The sequence below is a fragment of the Heptranchias perlo genome, chromosome 27, assembly GCF_035084215.1.
Source record: "Heptranchias perlo isolate sHepPer1 chromosome 27, sHepPer1.hap1, whole genome shotgun sequence".
In the NCBI taxonomy this organism is placed as follows: domain Eukaryota; kingdom Metazoa; phylum Chordata; class Chondrichthyes; order Hexanchiformes; family Hexanchidae; genus Heptranchias; species Heptranchias perlo.
Window position 1 is genome coordinate 32,150,325 of NC_090351.1, and position 25,164 is coordinate 32,175,488.

At 40.8% G+C, this 25,164-nt stretch overlaps 1 protein-coding gene across 1 annotated transcript; it reads right to left on the minus strand.

Annotated features, from left to right (window-relative positions):
- Nucleotides 1-7,763: 7,763 nt before the first annotated feature.
- LOC137344725 (gastricsin-like) lies at nucleotides 7,764-17,972 on the minus strand. The gene is made up of 9 exons (XM_068007857.1): nucleotides 17,917-17,972; nucleotides 17,468-17,624; nucleotides 16,161-16,278; nucleotides 15,919-16,037; nucleotides 11,882-12,081; nucleotides 11,169-11,291; nucleotides 10,038-10,182; nucleotides 8,248-8,346; nucleotides 7,764-7,919 (listed from the first exon to the last, which is right to left on the minus strand). The coding sequence occupies exons 1-9, from the start codon at nucleotides 17,970-17,972 to the stop codon at nucleotides 7,764-7,766; spliced, it is 1,173 nt and encodes a 390-aa protein (XP_067863958.1).
- Nucleotides 17,973-25,164: the final 7,192 nt, after the last annotated feature.

A 25,164-nucleotide genomic window follows, 5' to 3' on the forward strand; every position in this document is an offset into this window, starting at 1 on the left:
TTGAGTCAAAAATCATCATATTCAACAATTCCAGCCAACCAGCCATTTCAGCAAACTACATCATGACACATTGACCACAGGTTTCCAACACGCCTATTCTGTCACATCGATGGCTTCCCAACTTGTTATCTTTTTTAAAAAAGGATCTGCGGCAATAGGATATTCCAGAGTATCCCACATCACATTCTATAACCTCCTCCAGCCCTATAAACCTTTGAGAACGCTGCGTTCCTCCAACTCTGGCCTCTTGTGTGCATCTCCCATTTCCCTGTTCTCACCATTGGTAGCTGTCCCTTCGGCCGTCTAAGCCCTAAGCTCTGGAATTCCGTTCCAAACATCTTCGCCCCTCCAAGTTTCTCTCCTCCTTTAAGACACTGCTTAAAACTTATGTCTTTTGACCAAACATTCGATCACCTGTCCTAAATCTCCTCCTTGGCTCAGTGTCAATTTTTGTCTGATTACGCTCCTGTGAAGCGCTTTGGGACGTTTTACTACGTTGAAGATGCTATATAAATGCAAGTTGTTATTTCAGTTTAGTGTGGCCACATCAACAGCCAATCTACATATTTTAGAGCCTTACAAGGAAGGAGAGAGGAAATAGAAGTCAGATCAAACATATATTTCCAAATTTAAAAGATATTGGTCACAGACTGCTAGTTCCCTTTTATGTATTTTTGGTGATTTTAATACATGGTGGACAGTAGGACAAATACTCATTCAATAGTACCTGACAGAGAAGCCAACTGACCATATGCAACTCACCACAGTGTCATAGAGGCACATGCTAACTGTTTATAGTCTATTATTCAAATCACAAGAACCCATAACTCAATTTACAAATCTTTCAAAAATTATTTGGGTTCTTGCTATTGTTCTTTGCAATAAATATGATTTAAAAGTTTGATGTTAACTTGGAAGCATAATTTCATAGAATCATAGAATGGTTACAGCACAGAAGGAAGCCGTTCGGCCCATTGAGCCTGAGCCGGCTCTTTGTAAGAGCAATCCAGTTGGTCCCATTCCCCCGCTCTTTCCCTGTAGCCCTGCAAATTTTTTCCCTTCAAGTATTTATCCAATTCCTTTTTGAAAGCCACGATTGAATCTGCCTCCACCACCCTTTCAGGCAGCGCATTCCAGATCATAAATACTTGCTGCATAAAAAAGTTTTTCCTCATGTCGCCTTTGGTTCTTTTGCCAATCTGTGATCCTCTGATTCTCGACCCTTCTGCCAATGGGAACAGTTTCTCTTTATTTGCTTTAACTAAATCCTTCATGATTTTGAACACTTCTATCAAATCTCCTCTTAACCTTCTCTGCTCTAAGGAGAATAACCCCTGTTTCTCCAGTCTATCCACGTAACTGAAGTCCCTCATCCCTGGAACCATTCTAGTAAATCTTTTCTGCACCCTCTCTAAGACCTTCACATCCTTCCTAAAGTGCGGTGCCCAGAATTGGACACACTGCTCCAGTTGTGGCCAAACCGGTGTTTTATAAAGGTTCAACATAACTTCCTTGCTTTTGTACTCTATGTCTCTATTTATAAATGTAAAGAATCTTACAACACCAGGTTATAGTCCAACAATTTTATTTGAAAATCACAAGCTTTCGGATGCTTTCTCCCTCGTCAGGTGAATGTGGAAATCCTTGAACGTTTCTGCCATGTATCTGCCCATTCCACCAGCCTGTCTATGTCTCCTAGATTGATTCCTGGGATGAAAGGTTTTTCCTGTAAGGAGAGATCGAGAAGAATGGGCCTATAGTTTCTGGAGTTTAGAAGAATGAGAGTTGATCTCATTGAAACGTATAAAATTCTTCGAGGACTTGACAGGGTAGATGCTGAGAGACTGTTTCCCCTGACTGGAGAGTCTAGAACCAGGGGACATAGTCTCAGGATTTAGGACTGAGATGAGGAGGAATTTCTTCGCTCAGAGGGTGGTGAATCTTTGGAATTCTCTACTCTAGAAGGCTGTGGATGCTCAGTTGTTGAGTATATTTGAGACTGAGATTGATAGATTTTTGGACTCTAAGGGAATCAAGGGATATTGGGATCAGGTGGGAAAGTGGAGTTGGTAGAAGATCAGACATGATCTTATTAAATGGTGGAGCAGGCTCAAGGGGCTGTATGGCCTACTGCTGCTCCTATTTCTTATGTTCTTATGTCCTCTTGAAGTCTATGACTACCCTCCTCTGTTTACTACATTCCCAAGTTTTGTGTCATCTGCAAATTTTGAAATTGTGCCATGTACACCCAAGTTCAAGTCATTAATATATATAAAAAAAAGCAGTGGTCCTAGTACTGACCTCTGGGGGTCATACAAGAACATTTGACATTCACAGATTATGGCAAAACTCATATTTATTTTTGAACTATAAGATTCTCACTACACATAAAGAAAGTAAATCCCACCCTGCTAACACTCGACTGCTGGATCCTTTCATTCTTTCCAAAGATCTGTGAACGTGGTCACACTGACTTCTCCATCCCCCCACCATTGATTTTACTTCCCTTCCATTCAGATCTTCCCGTTAGTTAAACAGCTGAGGCTGCAAACTCATTACAACTCACTTTCCATTGTATTTGTTCAGTGAGGAAAGTAATTAAGAACAATTAACAGGGTTTCCTTTATTTCCCTTCGTCGTCGATACACCATTCTCAGTTCGCCTCTGAAAAATCATGACTATGGATCCAGCCCAGTCTGACCAGATGTGGGTCCACAGGACTAATTAATTGGCACTTTCCTGAGAGAGACCACGAGGATAGCTGGTGTAGGAACTGGGCACGCGACAGTGACGTAACAGGGGCATAAGGCGCATTATTCGGCCGAAGAGTGCTTTCAATCTATGCTATAGCTGAGCTGCTAGTGATGTTGGCACTGGATTCAATAAAGAGAGAGAAGGTATTCTTCTGGTTTAAGTGATTGTATATTTCCTGATGTGAAATATCGTGCCTTCAAACCCATTCTTACAATAGCACTTGGGTCAAAGGCAACATTGGGCCTGATATTGCCGGAGTGGGGTATTTCACGGAGAGGGCAATGGGGCATCTGGGACCTTAGTGAATGGTGGGACCAATCGTGTATCCCCTTAGCAAATGAGATTTAAGGATTGAGAAAGAAACAGACGGAGAAGGAGGGTGAATTAAGAGTGAGTGGATTAGAGTCAAATCAGGTACAGAAAGAGAAAGAAAGATTGGATTAAGAGAGAGAGGAAAAAAAGGAACAGATAGGAAAAGTAAGAAAAAAAAAATTAAAATTTAAATTTGACATTTTTAAAATCTCTGAGAATAATTTACCACCTGATGAAATGAGACTTCACAATTTAAATTGTTCAATCTCTGGACCAGAGAGGTTCATTGGTACTGCATTAACAATGATCACATTGTTAAAAAGGTAGATTCCTTAATACTCAGTCATTACATACGAAACATGTAACTACCTCAGTTAAGGTAACTACCTTAGTTACCAAACTTAACTTGCTGTGGCGAGTTTAATGGCCAATTAATGTGCCAATCAAGCAAGTTCTTAAAAATAACGGGGAGGCTAAAGGCAAGATGCCGTTTGTGTGAAGGAAACGGCGGAGCTGTGTAAATTGACCGGCTAGTTCTGGAGATTTGCAACTCACGGCGTATCTCTTAATCCCCTGAATTTGTTGGCCGACTTGCACATTAATAACGGTGTGCGTTGTTAACATGCTGTTATTTTTACAGCAAGATCCAGCCCATTGTGAACACAAATCACATTCCCGGGAGGGTGTGTGTGCCATTGAATGTTTCCATGCTAGTTATGATGTGGAGATGCCGGTGATGGACTGGGGTTGACAATTGTAAACAATTTTACAACACCAAGTTATAGTCCAGCAATTTTATTTTAAATTCACAAGCTTTCGGAGGCTACCTCCTTCCTCAGGTGAACGATGTGGAAATGAAATCCTCGAAATTTCATTTCCATTTCATTTCATTTCATTTCATTTCCACATCGTTCACCTGAGGAAGGAGGTAGCCTCCGAAAGCTTGTGAATTTAAAATAAAATTGCTGGACTATAACTCCATGCTAGTTGTCATTCCTTCTTCAAACAGCCACTCACCTCTGAAATGTTAGCATTTGTTTAGCATTTACAAAAGGAAAGGAAAACTCAAATGTAGTTTATTTAAGTGATTTGAATCTGCACAAATAGTGCAGCTTATTGTATAGCGATTTAAAAAGTCAATGGCACAGAATGATAAGAGAATTACTTTTAGTCTTCAACAATAGATAAAATGTTCCACGATAAAAACAAATGTTCAAGTACAGCAAGTTTCAAGACCTTTCTTTCCTTGACATTCTAAGGTGTCTTTATAATGCGGAATGCGTAAAAAGTATTAAGGGTGGCAAAATATTTAAAGGATTTATGGAGAAAATAAATAAAACAAAGGCACCAGTATCTTCAACGTGTATAAAATGTGTCAACACAAGGCCACAATCAATACAGCCTGACAAGCAAGTGCAGAGCTACCAAATCAAAATGGGACCAACAGAACCCACAGCCACGGTTACAATATAAACTATTTGGATAAACGGCAGTTAGAAAAAAGGGAACATTTTTCCTCTTGATTGAATTATACTTGGGGGAAAAAATAATAACTTTAAACCTTAATTTATAATTTGGTATTAAAGCTGTGTTAGATTAGAGCATATATTCACCAAGATTGTTACTCCGTTTAAGCATTTCAGGACACATGTATAGGACTAATAGGGAGACTTTGGTCCTGACACTATTCGAGCGCATGCATTTTTGAGCGTGTGGAGTGGTGGGGGAGGGAGGGTCGCAAGGAGCGATCCCTGAATGGTGAGGCCTGTGGCGCACCTGATATTGGGCCTCAGGCCTCATTGCCATCGAGCCGGTGAGCTGCATATAGTAACAGGCAGCTCGCCAGCGAAGCGGAATGGAAGATCAGGTGACTAGATGGTGGGTGATCGGGTTGGGAGGTAACGATAGCTGGTGAGAGGTTGGTAGTGGCAGCGATTTGGAGTGGGGGGAGAGAGATGGCCGGCAGCCACCTGCGTTCTTTGAATGTGGGGAAGTTGGGAGAAGCATTCCTGCTCCTCCTGGCTCCACATTCAGGTAAGTATATTTTAAAATCTTACCTTGTTGGTCGTGGCCTTTGAGGACCACCTGTTAGACTGCATGTAGGCCTGGTTTTATTAAGTGCCGGCTTCCTCAGGACAAACCAGTCTTGCAGTGGAGGCCTCAAACAGGAGTTAGGCCCCTTATTTGCATAAGCAAAGGGTCTAATGCCTGTATCAGGCGTGGGCACTGGACGCCAATTTTGTGGCCTTTACCAACATGGCGGGCAGTGCATTTCTGGCTTATAATGAACATGCGCTTCCTCTCTGCCATATTGGATGCTTAGGAGGCCATTTAGCGCCCGAAAAGCGTGGCGAAATTTCTAGGCCTATCACTGCTAAAAGTCCCAAATCCAAGAGATGAATTTATGGCCTACTTTGACCTGAAGTGGTTCTCACTATGGTACATATTAGTGGACCAGTACTTGTACTTAGTATTTATGCAATTGCAGATGTCACAGTATTGTTTTTGATAATTCTTTGCCATCATATCACTATACGTTACTAACTGCAATATCGTATCCTGTTACTTATAGTGGTGGTGGTGTTGCCCTTGTCACCAAGTCGCACATTGGGGCTCCTCTCCCTACTCCTCTAGCACCTACCCCTCCTTCGAGGACCGTACCTTGTTCCATCCTCTCACTTCTTCTTCAAAATCTACGTTGTCTACTACAACCCCCACCCCCTACTTGCCCTAAGCTCCACCCCAAGTTTCTCACCGATATAATCTCTCAGCCTCTGCACTGAGTGATTCCTCATCCTCGATGATTCCAATCTCCATCTCAGCTCCCCTTGCCCTCTCTCCTCTGAATTCACTGACTTTCTGACCTCCTTTCTTGTCTAGGTGATACATTTATAGTAGCGCGGAGATAACAGCAAGCTTTATGCAGGCTTGTTTTTTTATCACTATTCAGAAATATATACATGCTGTAATGGAAACGATTCCAAAATAAGGCCAATATTCCAATGCCAATATCAATTTTTCAGTCAACTAGTGATATTTAATTTGTAAATATGGCCATCCAACAAATTATCTTACTGCTTTTTGCTTTGTATGCATGTAACATTTTGGACTTTCACCTGTTTGGACTGTATGGGATTTTGTTTTAATTAATGTTTTGATATTGCTATAATATTAGATTCAGTTTACAAGGAGATAACTCCGAGGGGAATGCATTTTTGACTTAACAAGCAGACATAAAAGTGTGAGTGGTAGCCTTAGTGATTTGAAATATTACTTCCTACCCAAAGAGAGATAGCCAGCCATAAGACAATTTATTATGCAAGCTTCTGTAGCTTTGAGACAACGTGAGTTGGCTAAAATAGTCATATAATTGAGAAGCATCTATGACCATCAACATAGATGGTCTCCTTTGTTTTCAATCATTGTTTGTGGATTACTCATTGTGAATTAATTAAATCAGAATAGGCATTAATCCACACACAGACTTAATGCAGGAGAAAGAATGTTTTTCTCTCTCTCTCACACCAGAATGGCTGCTTCTAAGGAAGAAAGACAGAAACAGTTAGCTAGAGTTAGCTAACACCTGGTGTAAAACCTGAAAAATTGTAACAGGATGCAGAAATGAGGGTGGCATATGCTAAGGTTTATGAATATAAAAATTATTTTGACATATTTTATGGAACAACAGTTGATCTCCTGTGGCAATACTCATGGACAAAATATGCAGGTTTATAATAACACAGATGAAGTTTCTATATTAATAAATTCAGACAGAAATTGAATCATTAATTGTATCGAGGAACTCACTGATTTACAAAATGCATACAATGCATCAATTTATTTAAACATAGCGAAAAATGTAATTGTTCAAGTGTAAGCAGTGAAGGTGAAACTTACCCCCATGATTTTTAAGTTGTCTGGTGGGTAAAATCTCACATCAACACTGACATATTATTTTTACTATAACAAAGAGCTGGCACAGACATGATGGACTGAATGGCCTCCTTCTGTGTTGTAAACCTTTAAGGTTCTGTATTGTAACAAAGAACAATAAGACTTTGATTTCTGAGTTACAGTTTTATTTTTCTTTGCATTTCTAATTATTGTTTAACAACAATAAATAGTAAATCCATTGGATATACTGGATCACTAGACAAAGATCAATATTTCAACAAACTGGCAGGATAGACGCCAGACAGAGATGAGTAAAACATGGCCCAACATAAACCCCATTCACAGTAAACTTAAATAAAAGCCGACAGTCCATCTACTAGAAAGACTTTGGGGCAGATTTTCAACTTGCCATCTGGGTATAAAACTGATGTTGCAGATCTGCTGCCCGTTATAGAAACTGCTCGATTTTCATCTCCATTGAAATCAATGTGTCAATTGTAAACAATTTTACAACACCAAGTTATAGTCCAGCAATTTTATTTTAAATTCACAAGCTTTCGGAGGCTTCCCCCTTCGTCAGGTGAACGAAGGGGGAAGCCTCCGAAAGCTTGTGAATTTAAAATAAAATTGCTGGACTATAACTTGGTGTTGTAAAATTGTTTACAATTGTCAACCCCAGTCCATCACCGGCATCTCCACATCAATGTGTCAAGGTAGAGATTGTTTTGTAGGAGAGAAATACAAGGGTTAAAAGGCACTGCTTTATTTGCTGAAATATTGAACTAAATTAGAGGGAACGTCCCTTAGGCAGCCTGAGCGAATCCCACTCTGTTGTTCCCTCTGTCAAAAACAGAATAGTATGATCTTAGGAAGACATCCCCCAGAATCCACAGTGGTCCGTCGTTGGTAGGGGCAGAAAGAAAGGACGATAGAAACCCAGCAATACAGTATCCGTTGTTCTGTAAGATAATAACACTCGATTAGACTCATTTGCAAATTAGATCCTTGTATAGTTAAATCTATTTTTAACATAGCAATTAGCTCCAGGCCATAGAAATCTATATTATTTTCAGCATCAAGCTTTTTAGTCCTGTGATAAGAACTAAAGAGATTATAAAAGAGAGAAAAGAATTACAAGTAAAAAAAAGAACCATTCCCCTCCCCGCTAATGCTATACCATAAAAAGCAGTCAAACTCCTCCTGCCATGGGGCCATTGTGATCCAACTGAAACACCTCACAAAGAAAGATAATAACCCCTAGTGATTTTGTTGTTAGAATATACATACCTGAAGGATGTATTGAGATGAAGTAATTGTGAAACCAACTCCGTTTATCATAAAGGTCAAAGGAGGCATGTTTGCGATATTGTTACAGTCGACAACATACTGTTAAATAGAGAAGGCAACACTCAAGATTTATGCATAATTAATACAAATGGAAAATAAACTGCAAGGGATCATGTGATGTACAATTTATTTCACAAATAATCTGTTCAGATGGGTTATCAAACTGGAGTCAGAAAGTTGCCAATGCTACACTTCAGAGGCCCCCACGAGGTGTTCTGTTTATACCACATTAAACAGGTATTCACATTGAGGTATTAAAGTAAAAATCCTGCTGTAAAGAGTCGGATTTCAATATTCTGCTATCATGTGAACTGGTTCTCTTACAGTTACATTGGGTAGTGCACACCGGATGAAAGAATGGGTGTGATACGTACATTACGGACAGAATGAGCTGAAGGCAAAGTTGAAAGGGACTTGAGGGTGTTCATAGATTGGGCACTTGACAAATCGTTGAGGAGCGGCGATAAATAAAGAAAATGGAATGGTGAACTATACTGCTAAATCCGTAGAGTATCAATCAGTGAATGTTGTGCAGAAACTGAACAATGCACTGGTCAGTCTGCCCCTTAAAGGCCATGTCCAATTTTGGTCACCAAGATATCGACAATGAGATTATGTAGAGCAGAGTCAACAAGGCTGATTCCTAGCATCAGGGGATTCTGTAATGAGGAATGACAGCAGAAACTAAAGGTCTTTAGCTTTGGAAGGAGGTGTGATATAAAATATGACATTGTATAGATTAGGTAAATTTGGAGCACACCGTCAAGGTAAGTCACAGTTGTAGGACAATGGGGCATAGGCTAAAAGTGATGAAAGGACAACTTAGAACTGATATCAGGAAGCACATCATCATGCAATGAGTGACCACACATTTTGAATGTCTTCTTGGTGAATTAGTTGAGTCAAAAACCTTAGATTCATTCAGGCTCCATTGGGATGAAGTAATGGCCTAAGTTTTTCCCTGGTGAATGAGCTAAGATGGGCTAAATGCACTCCTCATCTGTCTTTAACTTGTCATTTTGCTGAGCGGCATTTTAAGAAATACATTAAAATTCTTTCTTTTTGATGAAAACGTTTATTCCTCAAGGTCGATGATCCGAGCTCTTTGGAATGGAACATTTTCCTACTTTTGGCATCCATTATCAACATCAAAAACCCCAAGATCAAGTATAGCGTCAAGTTAAATGCATAATAAAGCTTCTATTATACTACCTCAAATTGTACCTTAACTACAACCAAAGAAGAGCACTCCCTATTACATCAATATATCAGCCCCATTTCTCACAAAGCATGACCTGTGACCTCCCTGCGTGCAGCAGCCGATTGTTACTCAAATATGCTCTCCAGGAATTGAGGCTCAAATTCATTTTACTTAAGATCCTTCCAGCTGTCAGAGAGAAGAGACTTTAATTCCATCATTTTGAATTGGATTCAAATCAAAGTCCCAGAACTGAATGGATAGTGACCTAACCCACTGTGTCTTCCCATCCTCCCTTAAGCACCATTAGGCAACATCTTTTATTAGTAAAATGGGATGTGCACTGTTTGGATACAGATATTATTTTTCCACCAGTTAACGTGATATCATTTAATAGTGATAAATATGACGATATGAGCATTAATTATAGATTACAATAATTGATTTGCAATCCTGCCATTGTCAGCATGGTGCAACATTCCCAGTCATGCCGCAGGCCCAGAATCCATCGGCAATTGTTACAACTACTTACCTCACCGTACTGATCCTCATATGCACCGATGGTCTTTAACAATGTACGTAAGTACTCATTTGGAATCATGAGTTCGGCAGTTCCAGTGTCGACTATAGCTTGGCATCCTTGGGAACAGAAGGTAGGCTGGCCATTGACAAGCACACTGAAAGATAGAATTGATTTGATGATAGCTCCTGTAGCAAAAACAAAGTAGTCACTTGGGACTGCATACTTCGAAAAGATTTCCCATTTCCTCATTCTCTTGAGCATATCTCAGAAGATTGTGCTGCTTAATATTTTTTCCACTTCCCACTCAAACCATCATTATAGCCTCTCTGAGTAAGTGCCAAATTAAGGGGTAGTTTTGTGCCATCAATTCATGCCCACAAGGCACTGGCCATAAACTGCAATAATCTATTTCACACAGGATCTGACAACCAGCATAGGACTTTCATGTGATTTTTCTTTTTTACTTAAACTTCATGTGAAGCACAATTCCCAATTAATTATAACCCGCACAAATTGTAAACCTTTTTGTAATATATTAAATGCATAATATGAGCTCTATTATTCTCTACGTTCCTACTGATGAATATTGAAAAACTCATTCTCTTTAGATCATGAAAGGCAGTAACAAAGTTGAACTGAGAAAATTGTTCATTATGGTGAAGAGTTGAAATATTAAGAGATGCAAGTTACAAATTGGGATGTTAGAAGTGAGAAGGGAAATTAGAGGGATTTTTTTACACAATTAGGAGTTACCTTGTGAATAAACTATTAGAGAAGGTAATAGAGGGACGATTGGCTTCAAGAGGCAGCTAGATCTGTTTTGGGAGAGTGAAGAGATCGAAGGATAGGATGAGAAAATGAGTTGATAGTTTTGAGTTCAATTTAAAAGGGGTGGGCTTGTGGGGCTTAATGGCAATTTTATTTTTCCACAAATTCCTTGTGTTGTAAAACAAAATCTCAGGGAGCCAAAATTTTATTTGCAGTATTAGAAAAAAATTGTTCTTTTTTCTGAAATAGCAGTGCTGTTTGCTTTGGTTCACTTTACAGAAATGTCCTGTGATCCTCCGAGGGATCTGCAGCCAGTACCAGCCCATTGAGAGGGTGATTGCAATGTGACTGTTTCTCTCTTTTCTCACTTACCTTTGTATGCCAATGTTCCAGTACATTTCTTGAATTACTGGAGCCCAGAATATCTGACTTGAGTAAAGACTATTGTCGATTCCCCCAAATATCACTTCACCGCCACTTTGACTGTTTGGATTCCTGGAATAAATCAAACAGTTCATTATTCAATACTTATAAAAAACTCTTCCCCTCACCCATTTTCTAACTCCTGACTGAAGCTCATATCCCTCTCCCCCATCCCGCTGAAGCATTAAATAAATGTTTCTCTCTTAAACGTCTTTGGAGCAAATGAATGTTTTAGAGTGAATAGTGTAGTTAAGATAAAGATTTCTAAAACTGATCGACTTTGATTGAAATTATGCTCGTAAAGGTTCTTTCGCATTCATTTTGATCTCCTTTGCAGGTTTTATATGTACACTATACTGCTTCCTATAACATTTCACTGCTTCCTATAACATGGTGTAACATTATAACTTAGGCTTGGATCAAATAATGCTGTAGAGGTTTACAAGTAACACACAGGGACATGTATTGGGGTTGGCATTAGGACAGCTACTTACATTTTTGATTAGCCATTTGAGGACTAAGGAACTGCTACAATCTCTGACAATCTTCTATCTCTGCTTTCCTCCCAACTGGTATTGCTCTAAATAGCTATCAATTAGTAAAATCCATGAAGTCCTATTGCAAGTACCAAAATCTGCAGGTCCCTAACACTTATATATTACCTCTCCAAATACACAGAAAACAGAGGCTGTTCCACCAGACTGTCATATAGCATGTTGTCAAACACAGGCGTGGCCCGTCCTGCTGAGAGTGCTGGGTATGCCAGACCAAGGATTCCATCAAATGGAGCATAATAAAAGCTACTGCTAGGTTCATTGTCACTGAGGCCCACCTCCTGGTTTGAAATCGAGATGCCGGCAACCTTGGGAAGGAAAAGAGTAAAAGAAAAATATTGCACTAAGTTGAGAAACACTGTAGCATTGAGCTGGTAATTGACTCCATTAATTTGGCTGCTGACTGATCCTCTCCCAGCAATACAGATTTGAATTCAAATTATTTTATAATCAACAGGCTTCTCCCTCCTCAAATTATTTATTATAATTTCTTCCTTAAATAAAACTCCTCACAACACAAGATCTCTTCCAATTGAAAGGTGATGCTCTAACCTGCTACTGTAGCACAATAAGGCTACTCTATAGCTCGAAAGAAAGAAAAAGTTGCATTTATATAGCGTCTTTCACAACCTCAGGACGTCCCAAAGTGACTAACAACCAATGAAGTATTTTTGAAGTGTAGTCACTGTTGTAATGTAGGAAACGCGGCAGCCAATTTGCGCACAGCAAGGTCCCACAAACAGTAATCTGATAATGCTCAGATAATCTGTTCTTTTTTTTAGTGATGTTGGTTGAGGGATAAATATTGGCCAGGATATTGGGGAGAACTCCCTGCTCTTCTTCGTAATAGTGCCATTGTTATATTACATCCACCTGAGAGGTCAGACGGGGCCTTGGTTTATCATCTCATCCAAAAGATGGAGCCTCTGACAGGGCAGCACTCCCTCAGTACTGCACTGGAGCATCAGGCTTTGTGACCAAGTCTCTGGAGTGGGATTTGAACCCACAACCTTCTGAGTGAGAGGTGAGAATGCTACCATTGAGCAAGGGCTGACACCTGAACATAGGGCACATGTAAACAGTGTGACTGGATTTTCTGCTCGCATTTTCCTCATGGGTGGGGATATGCAGTTTGGCTAAATTCTAACACTGGAGTTTGAAGGAAATATGGGAGACTGCAGGGAGACGGGGTTCTACCCTGGAGTGAAGGACAGATTGCAGAAGAGCTATTCTAATTAAGCCAAGTGAGATGACTCATTAATATGGGGAAGTGTAGTATGTTCATTATTTTTATTATTACGTGAAGACAATGGTACTGATTAGAACAAGTGAATTTTATCATAACTGTTGGCCTGCACGTTCATGTGTTGTGAAATAAATCAAGCCTCGTCTCACCAAGTGCTCGCTTGGCCTACCTTCAGAGAGATTGAAGAAGTGCATGGTATGTAACTGTACGGGGTATTGTTCGTTTAAGCTTGAGTTTACCAGTTCCACTGTATGGTTGTCCCACACGCTACTCAGTTACATATCTGTCTCCTCACTCTGAGTATGCTGCTATTTATATTTCTACATGAACAGGGGTATGGTTCTTAATGAATACCTTGCGTCTGTCTTCACAAAAGAGGGGGACGAGACGGAGATTATAGTTGAGGAGGAGTGTGAAATATTGGATGGGATAAACATTGCGAGAGAGGAACTATTAAGGGGATTAGCATCTTTGAAAGTAGATAAATCGCCAGGCCCGGATGAAATGTATCCCAGGCTGTTAAGAGAAGCAAGGGATGAAATAGCGGAGGCTGTGACCATCATTTTCCAATCCTCCCTGGCTACAGGTGTGGTGCCGGAGGATAGGAGGACTGCTAACGTTGTACCGTTGTTTAAAACAGGCAAAAGAGATAGACCGAGTAATTATAGGCCGGTCAGTCTAACCTCCGTGGTGGGCAAATTATTGGAATCGATTCTGAGGGATGGAATAAATCGTCACTTAGAAAGGCACGGGTTAATCAAGGACAGTCAGCATGGATTTGTTAAGGGAAGGTCGTGTCTGACTAACTTGATTGAAATTTTTGAGCAGGTAACAAGAATGGTCGATGAGGGTAACACGTTTGAAGTGGCGTACATGGATTTTAGCAAGGCATTTGAGAAGGTCCCACACGGCAGACTGGTCAAAAAATGTAAAAGCCCGTGGGATCCAAGCGAAAGTGGCTAGTTGGATCCAAAATTGGCTTATTGGTAGGGAGCAAAGGGTAACGGCTGACGGGTGTTTTTGCAACTGGAAGGCTGTTTCCAGTGGGGTCCCGCAAGGCTCAGTACTAGGTCCCTTGCTTTTTGTGGTCTATATTAATATTTTGGACTTGAATGTGGGGGGCTTGATTAAGAAGTTTGCAGATGATACAAAAATTGGCTGTCTGGTTGATAGTGAGGAGGAAAGCCGTAGACTGCAGGAAGATATCAATGGACTGGTCAGGTGGAAAGAAAAGTGGCAAATGGAATTCAATCCAGAGAAGTGTGAGGTAATGCATTTGGGGAGGGCAAACAAGGTAAGGGAGTACACAAAAAATGAGAGGATACTGAGAGGTGTGGAGGAACAAAGGGACCTTGGAGTGCATGTCCACAGATCCCTGAAGGTAGCAGGACAGGTAGATTAGGTGGTTAAGAAGGCATATGGGATATATTCCTTTATTAGATGAGGCATAGAATATAAGAGCAGGGAGGTTATGCTAGAACTCGATAAAACATTGGTTCAGCGACAGCTTGAGTACTGCATACAGTTCTGGTCACCACATTACAGGAAAGATGCACTAGAGAGGGTACAGAGGAGATTTATGAGGATGTTGCCAGGGCTGGAGAATTTTAGCTATAAGAAAAGATTGGGGTTGTTATCTTTGGAACAAAGGAGGCTGAGGGGAAATTATGACGGGACTAGATAAAATGGTTACTGACCCCTCTTAGCAGAGGGGTCAGTAACCAGGGGGCATAGATTTAAAGTAATTGGTAGAAGGATTAGAGGGGAGCTGAGGAGAATTTTTTTCACACGGAGGGTGGTGGAGGTCTGGAACTAACTGCGTGAAAGGGTGGTAGAGGCAGAAACCCTCAACTCATTTAAAAAGTTCTTGGTTGAGCACTTGAAGTGCTGTAACCCACAGGGCTATGCACCAAGTGCTGGAAAGTGGGATTAAGCTGGATAGCTCTTTTTCGGCTGGCACGGACACAATGAGTCGAATGGCCTCCTTCTGTGCCGTAAATTTCTATGATTCAAATCGTGCCATAAAGAATATCAATATAATCAAAATACAAAAACTGAAATATAATACTGTATTCTCATCATAGCCCCAATTTAAGTTATTAGCTTATGTATTGAAAGCACATCTGATAAGCATTGAAACTCTATTGGAGGATAGAGAGCCATGCCATCAAGTTTAGAACTGCTATCTGAATCCCCGATGAGTCCACAGCCTTAAAATAATTTCCTGGTTTAGGTTAATATTCATAATAAATACTGTTTCAATTTTTGTGTCATTGTTTTTTAGATACATTTTACAACTAGAGACAGCTGTCAGTAGAAACAATGTTGCTCCATTCAGAAAAACAAAAGAATATAAGAAATAGGAGCAGGAATAGGCCATACTGGCTCTCGAGCTTGCTCCGCCATTCAATAAGATCATGGCCGATCTTCGATCTCAACTCCACGTTCCTGCCCGATCCCCATATCCCTTGATTCCCCAAAAATCCAAAAATTTATCTATCTCAGCCTTGAACATATCCAACGACTAAGCTTCTACAGCCCTCTGTGAAAGAGGGAATTCCAAAGATTCACACTGTGTGAAGAAATTCCTCCTCATCTCAGTCTTAAATGGCCGACTCCTTATCCTGAGACTATGCCCCCTAGTTCTAGACTCTCCAGCCATGGGAAACAACCTCTCAGCATCTACCATGTCAAGCTCCCTCAGAATCTTGTATGTTTCAATAAGATCACCTCTCATTCTGCTAAACTCCAGAGAGTATAGACCCATTCTACTCAATCTCTCATCCCAGGAACGTGGGATTGCATTGACATACACCGCGAAGGCTAAATATTGAGACAACATTACTGTATAAGGAATTGGATGTCCAATGCATATTGGTGCCCTCTTTTCAGTACTTACGTTCACTGTATCATATCCAAAATATCCAGACAGACTCCCAGCGCCATAATACAAGTTAAAAGGTTGGCGATTTGTGGTGAATGTTGAGGACTTGGTTGGGTTGAATTTTGCATGGTTCCCTGAAAAAAGAAGAATGAATTATCATTTATTTCTTCAGAATTCAAGTTCTATAGAAAGTTGTTTCAGTCAGAATGAAAAAAATTCCGAAGAAATAATCACTTGAATCAATTACTTTTACTTACTACATGGTGCACTGTTGCAGTAGATGGATGGGACCCAAAGGTTGGATGAACCAGTGTCAAACAGGACAGTGAAGCTCTGGGGTGGGGTACCCACACTAACGGATCCATAGTAGTAACTCTAAACAACCAATTGAAAATCAGAACTGATGATATTTACTCCAATGTTGAGGCTATATAACCACAATTGAAACCAAAAGAATTCTCCAAAATAAGTTTTTGCCAGAAGAAAAACCACAATGTTTCCTTTTCTGATGAGTTATTGAGCTGATCAAAATGATTGTCACATTTCGGGATTTCTTACCTCTGATGCCATGGGGGGACCTTGCTGTAAATATGTTAAAAATACTACTATTCAGCTTGGCACACACGGGACTAAATTCACAGGATAGCAGAGCTGGGAGATTTAGATTGAGATTCAGATGGGCACCTGAACCAGTGTGCTCGGCACAACAAAAGATATTTTAGTATTCTAGTGATTGTTCACACTCATTGTTGCTGTGATAACTTTATTCGTTCGACACAATAGTCATCGCCATGTTAAGCTGGTGGATTCCGCTCTTGGGTGGGGATAGGTAGTTTGACTAAAAGCTAACACTGGAGTTTGATGGAAAGATGGGAGACTGCAGGGAGAGGGGGTTCTACCCTGGGGTGAAGGACAGAATGCAGAGGAGATATTCTAATTAAGCCAAGTAAGATGACTCACTAGTGTGGGGAAGTGTAGTATGTTCATTATTTTATTATTACGTGAAGACAATGGTACTGATTAAAACAAGTGAATCTGATGAAAACTGTTGGCCTGCACATTCATGTTTTGTGAAATAAACCAAGCCTCGTCTCACCAAGAGATTGCTTGGTCTGCCTTGCAAGAGATTGAAGAAGTGCATGTATAAAAGGTATGAATATCTGGTTCAGGTCACAAGGGGTACTTTTGAACCAGCCCCAGGTCACACTATCATACAAGCAGATATAGGGTAGCGTCAGTCAACCCCCACAAACAGGGGCTGATGTGGGAAATTGGGAGATTTCCTGAGTGCCCCAGTGAATGGTTCCGTAGCGCTGCATTATTGGCGCCTCTTCTTTTTTTCCTTAAGAATCCCAAATAATCCTGTGCCCTTTCGGGGGAACAAGTCTTCCCCTGACAACAGAAGTCAGGTGGAGGCGAATGATGTCACAGTGCTCGAGAAGGTATCTGCGACCAGACCCGAATTCGTAACAGTGATCAATTCTCCTGCTGAGGATTGGGATAGTTCTCCTTTTAAATAATAATTCCTTTTAAAGCTGATTTTCTTTGTACTTACACTTATGGCACTGAGAAATGGTTCAACCCCTGTCCCAGCTTGGTAGTCAGGGTACAAAGCTCGGTACTTCAAGGCAGGATCATATTTGTGAGTTTCTAAGAAATGTTTCAGCTCCCCACGTTCCTTCAGGATCTCTCGAACAGACTTGCCCCTGTGCAAAGGCACTCTGAAATGATAAAGGATGAGTCGTGTGATGATCTCTGGAATAGTCTTATTGTTCACTTTCCCTGCTGGTCTGAGGATCTCGGCTAACCAAAACACCTTAAAAGTAGCACTGTTAAGTTTAAGTTGAACTGAACTGAACAAATTCAAATATATCACATATAGAACATTTTTTTAATGGAAACACACTGATTCCAAAATAAGCAAACTCTATGAAAGGTATTGAAAATTAACAGATGTACACAATGGTGCACAAATTGGCTGATATAAATTAATTCAATGGTTTAATGACCAACCTGTAGAGACACTCAGAGAGCTGGACACAGACCAGTGAAATGATTAACCACTTCATGCTGTTCTTTGATGCGGTGTTATGGAAAGCTATAGTCAACAGAAGAGCTTCACACAATTTCTTCCGTTGTGCTGGACATTGGAGCAGTCTGGGTGCTTTTATACATGTGATGAATGAATGATTTGCTTCTCACCTTCACGAATGAAGGTCACAGTATCTCAAACTCCAAAATAAATTGTTCCGTTGTTCCTTTTTTATGCAAACAAAATAGCATTCATATATTTAAATTGTCTACAACCTCAAACAAAAGGCTACGGTCAAGCAATACAAGAAAGAAGATAAACCGGGTAATAATAGACCAGTTAGTCTAACGTCAGTTTTGGGTAAACTCTTAGAATCCATAATGCGAGGCAAATTTAGCGAGAATTTAGAAATGGATGGGTTAATCATGGACAGCCATCGTGGATCTGTTAAACTCACTTGAACAAGTGATCAATTCAGGAAAAACTCTGGGAAATTCTCTCTCACTCTCTAAAACAAACTAAGAAGCTCCAGGAAACCATGATAATCAATGACTCAGAATCGCAACTGAAGGCGACTTACAGTTTATTACTGGAAAAATCTTTTTTCTATTCGGAATGGTTCAGGTTTCCTTTTAAAGGAAAGTAGTGAATATTTACCTACTGCATAATCTGTCAATTTGTTGCAGAGGATGATGTCTCACTGCAAAAAGAAATACTTCCTGTCATCTAACTTAACTTGTTGCCTATGAATTTTATAAGCATGCCCTCCAGTCCAACCATCCCTCTCCATTCCAAATAACCTTTCTAACCAGAATGAGTCCAATACCTTCATAATTTTTAAAGTCTCATATCCCTTCCATGCCTGAATCATATCCCGCCCAGTCCTACATTTCTCTAAAGACTACATCCTGGCCCCAAATTTCCATGGGCCCAGCACCGCACTCTTGGTGTAAGACAGCTGGGAGCGTAGTAGAGGGAGTGCAAAATCGGCCAGAACCCAGATACGTCAGGTCAAGACATTGGCTTCTAGTTTGCACAGGTTCCTGATTGGGGCTGAACCTTCACCTGATCCAAAATTGTCCCGTGACATCAGAGGGTAAATGGAGTTGAGGTACAGATCTTTTATGAAAGCGGAACATGCCCAAGGGGCTGAATGGCCTACACCTGTCCCTATGTCAATATGTTTAGAGCGACTGGAGCTGGAACTGGTAATTTCCTTGGCCAAGACCGCCCTATGATCACGCTCCATGGAAGCTGGGATGAACCTGGCGTACAGGCATGCTCATCACTGTAATTTGTGGCCAGTGGGGGTTCCTGGCCTGGACCCTCGGTAAAATTTGTTGCACTCTCAGTGAAATTGGGCTCCTAATGAAGGGAACCAATTGATCCTAATATACTAAGTAACGACATGGGTAGCACCTACTGCTGCATTAGCAGCTGGCCAGTGGTGCTTTTCCCATCCCACCTGCTCTGCAGTATGGCCAATATGCGCCTCTAGTGGTGCAGTCCACTGCTGTTACCATGACCCTATCTACTCTGGTGAGGTCAAGAGTAGAGATCACAGGTGCCCACACTGTCCCATTTCCACCGTCCGAGGAGGCCCTTGCCTTTTGACGACCCTAACTCTTGGAGTCCGTTCTCGCAACCAAGAGAAATCGACCTGGCTTTATTTGACATGATTTTTACTGGATATTTTAGACAATAAAGCAACACTATTCATTTCAAACAAAGACGAAAAGTGCTGGAAACACTCAGCAGGTCAGTCAGCATCTATGGAAAGAACAGACAAATTAACACTTCAGGTGTAGACCCTACATCAGAAATGGAAAAAAGTACAGAAGAACAACATTTAAAAAGGAACATAACAAAGGGACATACACACACTGAATTCAATGTCCACTCCCTCCACCACCTGATTTGGACATGTATCGCTGTTCCTTCATCGTCGCCTGGTCAATCTACCAGCATTCCCTGCCTAACTCCATTGTGGGAGCACCATCACCACACGGACTGCAGTGGTTCAAGTAGAAGGCCCACCATTCTAAGGATGGGCAATAATTGAGACCAAACTTTTAAAAATGAGTTGGATATTCATCTAATTTCTGTTTTTTGGGATCTTGCTGTGCATGAATTGGCTGCTTACATTCCAACAGTATCCACATTTCAAAAGTAATTCATTGGCTGTGAAGTGCTTTGGGGGAACCTGGGGATGTGAAAGTTGCTAGATAAATGCAAGTTCTTTTATTTTCTTTGTTGATGTTATTAGTTGACCTTTAAAGAATCAAGAATAGTTCGCCACCTGAATGGAATCTTACTTTATTGCTTTCTTAATTGAACTCAGGACCATATTTGATCATTTGATATCTTACATTGATAGGACAATCTACAGAGATAGTGCCTTTGAGAACAAGAGAAATTGAAGACTGAAGTAGAGGAAAATATTTTGGGATTTGTGTTACGTGTTATTTAATCAATGGTCTAATTGTAATTTTGGCTTCGAGTCACCGCTACATTAAAACAGCTCAACTAAGAGTAAAGATCACAGGTGCAGTTCTTAACAGCAAACTAAAGTCTGATAGACATTGCTAGTTAACCCTCACTGTAGATACATCAAGATGTGGAGATGCCGGTGATGGACTGGGGTGGACAAATGTAAGGAATCTGACAACACCAGGTTATAGTCCAACAATTTTATTTTAAAATCACAAGCTTTCGGAGATTATCTCCTTCGTCAGGTGAGTAGTGAATGAGAGGTTCTCAAATCGCATATCTTATATTAGGCTGGGACACCATCACACCAATCAAAGGTGTTTTTGGTGTTCAGACAGGTTAGCCACGGAAAACAGTAGGTCCCAGTATGCTGAATACACATTGGGCCCGATTTTAGCACCCGCTACCGGGTGCGTTCTCGGCGGGGGGGGCCCCGAAAACCCCAAAATCCAGGTGCGGGACCGGATCGAGCCTCGATCCCGCCCACTTCCGGGTTCCCCGATGAAGCGCCGGCGTGCGCGCGCAGCCCCCGCTGGTGGGAATCCCGCAGGCAATTAAAGCCAGCGGGATGCCACTTGAGTGTATTTACTTTGCTTGTTCAGGTCATTAACTGACCTGATTAAGGGACTGTGTGTGATTTTGGATAAACATGGGACTGTTTCACACACTGGGGGAAACAGTCCCAGTTGAAATGGACGTGTTGCAGCTGTCAGCCTGTGGCAGCTGCAAAGGTCCATTTGACAGGTGGGCGGGGGGGAGACCCTCAGCCATTGCAGGAGGCCGCTCTGTCACTTGGGACAAAGTTTGGCCTCCATCACCCTCCTCCTGATGGTCGAAGTCACCAACCTGCACACTTACCCCGGGGTCCGGAGACATGTACCTACCTTGCGGACCCCCTCAGATGTACATCTTGCGGATGGGGGCCGCCATAGCTGCAGTCATGACCTCCTCGGAGGGCGAACAGCATCACCAGCCTCACCAGCCTCGCCATCCACGCCGTCCACCTCTGACACGTGGAGCTCCACAACAGAGTGCTGTGACACATCCACCTGTACAGCAGGAGGGAGGGCTACCGCAGAGAGAGATGCGTCGCAGAGGGCACTACCCTCTCCACATGTTCCACAGACCGAGGCTCAGCCTCCTGGACCTCTCTGAGCAGCAGTGCACACAGGGGCTCAGAGTCAGTCGACATGTAGCCGTGGACATCTGCAGCCTCTTTCATGCCGAGCTGCTCCTGGCTGGCCCGTGCACCATCTTCCTACCTGTCGCTGTCAAAGTCACCACTGCCTTCCCGAACTTCTGCTCCACAGCCTTCCAGGCTGCAACCAGGGACATCCCCGATGTCTCTCAGTCGTCTGCGCAGAAGAGCCCTGCAATTGATAGCCAAGTTCCGCACCCATGAGGACGACCTCAACCGGGATCTTGGGTTCATGTCACGCTACACGTAACCCCACCAGCAAGGGAAAAAAAAGTTATCTGTTTTTAATACAACTGGAAATTCTCTCTCTCTCTCTCTGCCTTTCGGGTCTCTTTCTCTCTGTCTGTGTAATTTGACACAATGTGTATTCAGCATACTGGGACCTACTGTTTTCCGTGGCTAACCTGTCTGAACACCAACGACACCTTTGATTGGTGTGATGGTGTCCCAGCCTAATATAAGATATGCGATTTGAGAACCTCTCATTCACTACTCACCTGACGAAGGAGATAATCTCCGAAAGCTTGTGATTTTAAAATAAAATTGTTGGACTATAACCTGGTGTTGTAAGATTCCTTACATAGATACATCAAGGCCTTGACACAAAAAATTCAACCAACCTAGCAATTACTGTTAATGATATTAGCAGATGGAGGCTTACCTCAATTATTTAACATTTATTTACTAATTTAGTAGAGGTGTTAACCTATTTAAAATAATTATGCAAGCACTCATTCTCTAATAGCAGTAACAGTAATTTCTAGGCTACACTAGTTTATTTAGCATCATGTACAGCATCATACATTTCTAGCCATAATTATTAGGTGCATAACCATCCAACTTTCCGAATTAAATTAGTACAGCTCCATCAGTAGTTGAAGTTAGCGTGAGAGAATCAAACTCCTGTAGTGAAAACAGTAAACTAACAACTACCAACATTAACCCTGGATGTTGAATGGAATTATAACATCACGTTGAATAATATATAGAAATATATAGGTTTGGATCTCAGGTTAAACAATTGTTCAATACCTTTCTAAACAATCAAAGGATATCTTCTCTGATTACCAGAAAGATCTTCATAGTGATAAGAATATAAGAAATATTAAGGACGAGAAGAAGTTATTTGGACACCAAAGCACGTTCCTTTAATAGTCTACGTTTCCCGGCCTAGCTTCCTACTATTCTTTGAATGCCCCTAAAGGTGGCGAGACAGATGTTCCTTGCCAGCATCGCCCACTTCACCAGAACAAATAAAAAAATAAAGATTAACAGGCTATCTCGTTAGTGTTTTGAGGAACTTTCCTGTGCATGAATTGGCTGACTATAAAACCACAGTGCCCACACTTCAAAAGTCATTCATTGGCTGTGAAGCATTTTAGGGCATCCTAAGCACATGAAAGGCACTATTTAAATGCAACTTCTTTCTTAATGATGAGGGCATTGTTAGTTAAGCGGTAAAGAATGAAAAATAGTTCATTTGCTTTTTTAATTTCACTCAGGCACTTATTTGATTATCTGATATCCTACAATCCAATAAATAGGCATAAAGTGGGCATAACCAAACGGGAAAATGAGTGGCAATCTATTCTGCTGGATTTCTGCCTTTTTAGAATCCCATCTAATGTTGCGGTCAGATATTGATACTAGAGGCACTCGCCACTTTGTACTTTTGTTATATTAAAATTAGGCCCTGATGACATCATTTAGACATCAATTTAATTTCTTGGTTTTTATGTGGGCATAATGCTCAGTCATCACCCACCCATATAAAATGGAAGCCAGGGTTGCTGGGGTGTGCTGTTTACAGAAGTACATTTAAACAGTCGTATTGTAATATCTGCAACTGCATTTGAGGCTATTTCTGAATCTTTTTTATTATTTCTTTTCTTTTTCTTTCCTGTTTCCACCCTTTTAGTCAGGAAACTTTGTGCCAAGTGTTCTGGCTATGCTTCTCCTGCTTTCCTTCCAAGCCCATCAAACTTCTCTTCTACATCTGCCACTTTAGCTCCTGGTAAACAATGCTGCTTTGTTTTCTTTATGTTTATCACCAAAGTAGCTATCAACAAATTGCAACATTGAATCTCCTGACACTATAATCTTTTTCTTTCTTACCAGAACCTTTTCCTTGTCTCTCCGATCTGTTCCAATCTCCCCTGTATTTCTCCCCTTAGCCCCCTTTCTTTCTTCCAATCTGTGAATCCCGTCTGGAATCTCTATTTGCTTCTTCTGCTTTTCCTGTTTCTATTACCACCCACATCCTCCCTCTTTCCTACAGCTGTCTCCACTAACAGCTTCTTTTTCCATCAACTCTTCCCTCATTTGTTCATTTTTTTCTTCTCATCTCACTGGTTCCTCTGTTCAATTTCGTCTCCAACTTTATTCAAAATTAACCAACAATCTTTGATCCTTCTACATTCACAATCTCCATGAGCTCATGAATTCTGTTTTCAAACTATATCACCCTTCAAGACCAAGAAATTGATAAAGAGGGTGAATATTTAATATGACAGTGAAGTGGCAAGAAATGGCACATGTAACAGTACAGTAGCCTGAGGAAGGAGGAAGCCTCCGAAAGCTTGTGAATTTTAAAATAAAATTGTTGGACTATAACTTGGTGTTGTAAAATCATTTAACTAGACATGATATGGGACTTTCAACCACAGTGAACGCCTGGTGCAAAACCTGAAAAATTGTAACAGGATGCATAAATGAGGCTGGCACATGCTCAATTTTATGAATATAAAAGTAATTTTGACTTTTTTAATGGAATAACAGTTGATCTCCTATGGCGATGCTCATGGACAAAATATGCAGGTTTATAATAATGCAGGTGAAGTTTCCATATTAATAAATTCAGACAGAAATTAAATCATTAATTGCATTGAGGAACTCACTGATTTACAAAATGTATTCAATGCATCAATTTATTTAAATCTAGTGACTAATGTAATTGTTCAAGTGCAAGCAGTGAAGATGAAATTTACCCCCATGATTTTTAAGTTCTCTGTTGGGTAAAATCTTACACCAACACTGAAATATTACTTTTACTTTAACAAAGAGCTGGCAAAGACAAATTGGGCTCCTTCTGTGCTGTAAACCTCTACAGTTCTATATAGTAATAAAAAACAATAAGACTTTGATTACTGTGTTACAATTTTATTTTTCTTTGCATTTCAAATAGTAAAACCATTGTATATACTGGCTTCACGAGATAAAGATCAATATTTCAACAAACAGGCAGGATAGAAGCTAGACAGAGATGAGTAAAACATGGCCCAACATAAACCCCATTCACAGTAAACTTAAATAAAAGCCTACAGTCCATCTACTAGAAAGACTTTGGGGCAGATTTTCAACTTGCCATCTGGGCATAAAACTGATGTTGCAGATCTGCTGCCCGTTATAGAAACTTCCCAATTTTCATCTCCATTGAAATCAATGTGTCAAGGTAGAGATTGTTTTGTAGGAGAGAAATACAAGGGTTAAGAGGCCCTGCTTTATTTGCTGAAATATTGAACTAAATTAGAGGGAACGTCCC

Coding starts and splice junctions, on each gene's coding strand:
- LOC137344725 (XM_068007857.1), bottom strand. CDS start 17,972: ATGAAGTGGTTAATCATTTCACTGGTCTGTGTCCAGCTCTCTGAGTGT. Junction 12,082..15,918: donor TTGGATATGATACAGTGAAC/GTAAGTACTGAA, acceptor TTCCTTCCCAAG/GTTGCCGGCATCTCGATTTC. Junction 7,920..8,247: donor CATCTCAATACATCCTTCAG/GTATGTATATTC, acceptor ATTATCTTACAG/AACAACGGATACTGTATTGC.